This window comes from Littorina saxatilis, linkage group LG2 (genome assembly GCF_037325665.1).
Source record: "Littorina saxatilis isolate snail1 linkage group LG2, US_GU_Lsax_2.0, whole genome shotgun sequence".
Classification (NCBI taxonomy): domain Eukaryota; kingdom Metazoa; phylum Mollusca; class Gastropoda; order Littorinimorpha; family Littorinidae; genus Littorina; species Littorina saxatilis.
This window is the reverse complement of record NC_090246.1, coordinates 99,444,814-99,452,313: the sequence shown is the minus strand read 5'-3', so window position 1 is coordinate 99,452,313 and position 7,500 is coordinate 99,444,814. Positions and strand designations below refer to the sequence as shown.

Genomic DNA, 7,500 nt, shown 5'->3' with positions numbered 1-7,500 from the left:
GCGTGTAGGTAAGTAAGAGCAGTGACCTATTTGCCGCTTGCCGTGTATCAAGTGTCTATGAGTATACATGCACGGGTTCATGGTGTTGCCTATAGTGACTTGCTACACATCTGAATCGACTGGATGTCTTACTTCTGGTGCTTCCTGGAAGTACACACCCACACCCACACACACACACACACACTGTAACATATACAGTGACACACACACACACACACACACACACACACACACACACCGTGCTCAACTAATTCACCAAAGACCGTGACTAAAGTAACTGGTGGAGGAGGGGATGATAAAGCAATCGCGGATAGACCCTGCGACCTGTGTTACCGAACTCTTATAATACCACCGCTAAAAATGGTTTCCCATCAACGCATGAAAGTCATCTTGCATGAGTGCCTTCGCGATCTTCAAGTCAGTTAAAAGTTGTTAGGGCTCCGCGATTGTTCTTGAGTATTCTCTGCGGACTGAGGGGACTCTTGTGACATTACAGGAGACCTTAATTTTCAGAGTTTGGGAAATACTCTCTCGGTGCCAGTCTTCCAAGAAATGCACAACTGGACCTGTAATGTACACTGCCCCTCCCCTCCAAAAAAACAACAACACACAAAACAACAACAAATGTAGCAAGCAAACAAACAAACAAGCAAACAAACAACTAAAGGTATTTGCTTATGGATGTGGCCACATGTTTCGTCCAGAATCATATATTGATTTTAAAGATCAATTTTTGTTCTTCTCATTTGTTTTGAGCCGTATTTGGTAATGACGTCACAGGTCCTAGACCAAACATACCCTCACGAATTCTTCATGCTGTGTAAGATTTACACTTGAAACTTTTACACTGGACCGTAGGCCTAAGCCATTTTTATCAAACATACATAATTCAGAAATGATTATTGAACACAAATTAAAATGTTCAGCAATTGTTTATAACAAATGCCTTCTCTTCCTTCACATACACAGTACACTCAAGACATCACCAATCATCCATATCGTCATTCATCCTGACACCCACAAATCAGGGGTTAAATAACCATAACATAAATCAGGGTTAAATAACCATAACATAAATCAGGGGTAAAATAACCATACCATAAATCAGGGGTAAAATAACCATACCATAAATCAGGGGTAAAATAACCATACCATAAATCAGGGGTAGAATAGCCATAACATAAATCAGGGGTAAAATAACCATAACATAAATCAGGGGTAAAATAACCATACCATAAATCAGGGGTAAAATAACCATAACATAAATCAGGGGTAAAATAACCATACCATAAATCAGGGGTAAAATAACCATACCATAAATCAGGGGTAAAATAACCATAACATAAATCAGGGGTAAAATAACCATAACATAAAAAAAACATTTGCAGAGAGAAAGTGATGAGCAGTCACAAGTCACGTGACTGCCGAGAACTATGTCCTAAAGGGAACTAACTTCAATCATTTCTGATGATTCAGTACTATTATACATGTACTGAATTTCCTGCTTAAACATACGCAATAAACGACGATAATTGAAACAAGCGTGGTGTTTGTCCTATCTTCAGACCACCAATTAAAGTCAGCTGCTTAGTTCTGGATTGAAGTAATCCCTGACGACACAACTCTTGAAACAAGAAGGAAGGAAAGAGGGCGAGGTGGATGGGTGGGGTCACTAAAAACGGAATCAGGCGAATAGTAAAAATAAAAATTCTGATTTCTCTTACCTTGGCTTCATCCTTGCTGCCCTTGAAACCGTTCTTGGTGAGGATGTTGCAGACCTCGTCAATGGACAAGGACCCGCTCTTGTCGCTGTCCGCCTCGTCAAAGGAGAACTTGAACTTCTCCAGCTGCTTCTGGGCCCATTCGGCGCTCATCTTGAGGGTGATGCTCGAGGAACTCACTTGCTTCACGGGGCCTTCGTTCTGCTGTTGCTGCTGCTGTTGTGGCGCTGGAGGAGATGCCGCCTGTGTAGGCTGAGCTTGTTTTGGAACGATGGGGTTCGTGTTAGGTGCTGGAGCCGCTGCTGTCCTTGTGGCTGTGGTTTTGGCCACGGAGACTTGTTGCACGGGCTGTGGCTGGACTTGGTTACCGTTAGGCTTGGCGGCGATGGGCTGTGTGACGACGGGGTAGGGCTTGGAGGTCGCTGATGCTGTCGTCGACGCCGGTTTAGGGGCAGGGGCAGAGGACACGGGTTTAGCCGCGTTGGAGGAGGAGGAAGAAGAGACTTTGCTGATTTGACTCCTGGCCGTAACGCTGCCGCTGTCGTCTGACGAAGGAGGAGCAGTACCGCTACCACTACCACCAGATATTTGGATGTAGGGTTTGAGAGCCCAGCCGACGAACCAGGGAACCGACAGCATCTCGCCAGAAAGTTAATCACCGTATTCTCTCACGCTCACTGGCGGCTCCTCTCTCCTCGCTGCTGTGTCTGCCCGGCCTCGCTACCACTGACGTTAGGCAGTCGGCTTTCACCTGTAGCTCACCTTGAACCAATACCGCACATCCTCTACCTTCCCCCAACCCCCCCCCCCCCCCTTTCACCACCTTGCCATTTCCCCGTTCTCCCATTTTTCTCCTACGCCTACTGACCAGTTATCTTCCCCATGTCTCAGTTTGCAACCACCTCTGTTCCCTTTTCTCTTTCATCTGTGGTCGATGTGTGAGCGGGGTTGGTTATTTTTGGCAGCTTGCAAATCCCGACACCAGGTAGGGCCCACTGTTATTCAATGAGTCAGGGGCGCAGGCACCCAAACGAACAGTGCACACTCTTTCTTTACTCTAAGTTACATAATACAGGTACACTGAGTCAGGTGACATACTGACTTACCAGTTGCACTGGTCTGTAGGGTGCTTGGGTATAGATAATGAAGTTCTAGGGCTTGGGCCCATGACGTTTTGATTCCTGGCCAATTTGAAAGTGCAGTGACTACGGTACACTCATTGATCCATGGGTATATCTCTGTGTACTATTGTAATCTTGATATCACCCAGTCAGAACTTGAAATGCCTTTTGAACTTGAAACTGCAATAAAAGTTTTATCTCAGTTTTCCACGATGTGATCAGTATTTCTAAAAATAAAAAATAAATGAGAAACAAAAATAATGAAAAAAGGTGCAAAATATCGTCTCACCGTCCGCCTAAGTGTGCACAACGACGATGATTGGGAGGAAAAGGAACCTGATGAGGGAGTATACACCTATGCCCACCCACCTCCCCCCCCCCCCCCCCCGGAAAAACAGACAAAAACAAAACCCCAACAACAACAACAACAATAACAACAGCAACAACAACAAAAACAATAACAACAACAAAACACACTCACACTAACACAAACACAAGGCAAAGCAACACGCTTGCATCTTCCTTGCATGATTTCCTCTGTAGTACTATAGTCTACTCAGTGTATGGATTATCGACGGTGTCTAATAAATGGCTAAAATACTCTCTTTACTACACAACAATACAACAGAAAGACAGGCTTCCGGAGAAGGCACCGGCGTGCCGTGTCTGTCAGCATTTATTACACCCCCGGTATAGGGGTGTGTATAGGTTTCACTCGATGTGTTTGTTTGTTTGTTTGTTTGTTTGTTTGTGTTCGCATATAGATCTCAAGAATGAACGGACCGATCGTCACCAAACTTGGTGAACAGGTTCTATACATTCCTGAGACGGATCTTACAAAAATTGGGACCAGTCAAACACACGGTTAGGGAGCTATTGGTGGATTAAGATTAAGAGTGACATATTAATGGTCAAAGGGAAATAACTGTCTGTCTGACTGTCTCTCTGTTTCTCTGTCTCTCTGACTTCTGACGTCTGACTTCTGACTTCTGGGCCCGTATGCATGAACTAGAAGTAAGAAACACTGGAAGTAGAGGCCTCTTTTCGAAGTGGGAACTCCCGAAGTCAACTTTCTAACTGTTCACAATGCATGAACTGACTTGAACGCCAAAGTAGTGACAGCGAGAGTATTAAGGTCAAGGTCGGGGAAATTGGGGGAATCCCTACTAATACGCATGCGCACGTTTCTATCAACATGGCAGTCAACGAAAATGGCAAGGCACGTGTGCCGCTCAAAAAGAAAGTAGACACGGAGGGGCGTTCTGCACCTTTTTCAGATGGTGAAATTGCTGTACTCTTGACAGAAGTGTTTTACGAAAGAACGGTTATTCTGTCCAAATTTCAGAACAGTTAATTTGAAAAAAACACAGTAAAGGCCAAGTTTACAGAACAGTCTAACTGTTAAACATAAAGACGCTGTCTGGTCCAAAATTGCCAAAGGAGTGTCGCTCTCTCTCTCTTTCTCTCTCTCTCTCTCTCTCTCTCTCTCTCTCTCTCTCTCTCTCTCTCTCTCTCTCTCTCTTACGACACATGCACACACAGACAAACGTACACTCATGCACATACTGACACTATGACACAAGTGACACTGACGGCACACATAAACACACACACACACCACACACTGCACACACACACACTAGTGACACGCGCGCGCACACATATACACACACACACGCACCCATACACGCACGCACACAGTCACAAACAAATAACCACACACTCACTTTCTCTCATTCTCTCTCAATCTACACTCATACACACACTGAAACTATGATGACACAAGTGACACGTCACACACACAGACACACACACACACACACACACACATACTCACCGTAGTGACACACATATACACACGCGCGTACAGTTGAAAGTCAAGACGGACATGATATGATTTTTTCAAAGCATAGGAAGGTTTCTTTTGCAAATGAATAAAATTAACACAGAGGCAAAACCCGGTTTTTGCAGCCGGAATGCAATTGCGGAGGCTTAAAAAGGAAAAGATTAATAAAAAAATATATAGCTTCCGGCGGAACTTGAACCCGGAGCGAATGAACGAGAGTCCGGAACCGTTACCACTGCACTATGTTACTCGTGTGGAATAGAGGCATGATGAAAAAAGGCATTCTGAGTTATTCAGTCGTGCTGGTTTGAAAGCTCGCCACCTTCGCCGAATGACTCGAGCACGTTTTTTTCGGTCAGTAACTGATCGAACTGTCGCTTTTGAGTCACTCTGTTTTAAGCATTTCACCTAAATTAAACAAGAATGTCACAGTCCGTGTCTATGGTGCAAGGTAGGAGACCGTCTCATTGTAGCCAAGTTACGACAGTTGCTCGATTGACGCATTTCACGTCTTCGATATTGTGTCTGAGATCATTTCCCAATGAGCTGCCTTTAAAAACGGAATGTCCAGCAATTGTAGTATGCGCTGGAGGTTTCTTTTGGATGGGTAAGGACCCTTGAGATGCGATATCGTCGTATAATTATGTCAAGCGAGAGGCCCTTGACATTGGAAGTGGGAACTTCGAAAGCAAAGTTGCCAGCTACTCGGTATGCACGAGCTAAATTGAACGCCGAAGTAGTGGCTTCGAGAGTTCTGAGGTCAAGGTCGAGAAAATTGGGGGAATCCCAATTAGTGCGCATGCGTTTGTAAACGGTAGGCTTGGTGACCAGAAGAAACAAATCTCATCGCGAGTTCGTAAATGGGCAAACGTTGATCGAGCTGTAGCTTTTACTATAATTGTTGTTTTTAACTGGTTGAACGAAAGCTGTGATGATTGTCCTTAAATAGAATGACTGTCTATAATAATGATTTCGTTGACCAGAATGTTGGGGACAATAAAAAAAAGGTTGTTTATGTGGTAGCGAAGTCGGTTAACTTAAAACTCTTTTTGTAGTGTTTTTTTAATGATTGTGTATCGGTAAAACTGCTGGACAAAACTAGTTTGGTCAGAGCGAATGTTTGTTACTGGTAAATTTAAAAAGGCAGAACTCCATTTTTGGGGAATCAAGATATGACTAAGTGCCAAAAGGTGCGCACGAAAAGCGGACAAAGGGGCTAAAAAATAAAAGTTGACAAACACGACTGATATTGTGATTTTTGTTAAGACAACAGATGCTGGAACCCAATTACGAAAAGAAAAGATAAATTTACCCAAATGATTTTACAAATAACGATAATTTTGTTCGTTATATCATTCAAAACGGCACTGAGTCATAGCATTAAGGTTATCTCGCACGTTTTTAAAGCTAGGGCTTTGAAACTTGGCACACAACCAAAGTATAATGACCTCCAGGTATGGTGCACATCACACTAAACAACATTGAATTTCAAGGTCACAGCGAGGTTAAATTTCCTTTGCAAACTGGAAAATTGTCGTTGTCACGTCTTACATGTTTTAATACTAGATCAGTTAGACTTTACATACTTCACATACTTTCAGCATTTTTATAAAACCTCATTAAAAGTGACCTGCTTGTTAATCTTTGTCAAAGTTCAAGGTCACAGCGGGGTCACATCTGGTCCAAATGTGGAATATTTTCAATTTATTCAGCGCGTTTATAGCACGAGCTTTGAAAATACACACAGTTCTAGTGTATAATGTTCACACACGATTAAAGTCTGGTTGAAAAAGTCAAGGTCACAGCAGGGTCGCGTTGAGGTCAAACATATACATTTTTCAATGAGGTTTTCTCATATGTTTTTGAAGCTAGGGCCTTGAAACTTGGCACACTACGCAAGTTAAATTAAACCTCATCAAATTCCAAGGTCACAGTAAGGTTAAAGATCCTTTAAGGATATTTTCTAAAAAAGGTGACCGCCTGGTTAATGTTTGTCAAATTTCAAGGTCACAGCAGTGCCATCTGGCTTAAACTTTGAAAAATTGTCAATTTCTTCAACTAGTTTTATAGTGTTTGAAGTCATTCACACATGATGAAAGTCTGGTTGATAAAATCAAACGTCAAGGTCGCAGCGGGGTCGCATTGAAGTCAGACACATACAATTGTCATTTTCACGAACGCCTTTTAAGCAACACCTTTGAAACTTCACACATTCCAAAGTTTTGATGTTGTTTGGTTATAATCAAAGTGTGGTCAATTTCCATGATTGAGAGCATTCAGAGGGGTCAAGTTGAGGTCACACAAAAGAGATTAAATTGTCGACACAACAGATGAGACTGGCTACCACTGTTTATTTTAATACACTTTTATGCAAATTTTAAATTGTGTTCAACCATATACACCAAACTCACCCAAACTCCTGAAACATCCAAGAAAAGGAAAAATGTGTCCAAGCAAGGAAAAACGCCATTTCTTCAAAGGCTGGAATAACTACAGAGGCAGCCGCGTCATTACACACAATGCAATTACGTCATACATCATACATTTCTATGAGTCATGTTGAATGGAATGGTGGCATGTGCCTCTATTCTAGCTAACAACAAAGCTGAAAAAATGAATATTATCTGTTTGTTTTGTTTGTTTTACCCGTACGAGACCTTTCTGTGACCTTGACATGTGACAAGGATCTACCTTAACTTCTTTAAGTCGGAGTTGAGAGTTGTGTGATGTTTGAAGGCTCTCCCTTTAAAAAAAACTGAGATAATGATGCATTTTCGTGTTTTTGATTTGCCCATGTGACCTTGAGATTCGA

The 7,500-nt window shown here is 42.6% G+C and overlaps 1 protein-coding gene across 2 annotated transcripts in view; it reads right to left on the bottom strand.

Moving 5' to 3' along the window:
• Positions 1 to 2,512, bottom strand: part of LOC138960300 (uncharacterized) — an 8,964-nt gene extending 6,452 nt beyond the window's left edge. Inside the window, exon 1 of one of the 2 annotated variants that reach the window (XR_011453937.1) lies at positions 1,725 to 2,512. Coding sequence is in view for 1 of the 2 variants with exons in the window: in XM_070332143.1 (XP_070188244.1) it covers positions 1,725 to 2,360 (636 nt within the window). In the remaining variant the exon portion in view is untranslated. The remainder of the gene's footprint in view (positions 1 to 1,724) is intronic. The other variant, XM_070332143.1, reaches the window with a different exon arrangement.
• Between the last annotated feature and the right edge of the window lie 4,988 nt (positions 2,513 to 7,500).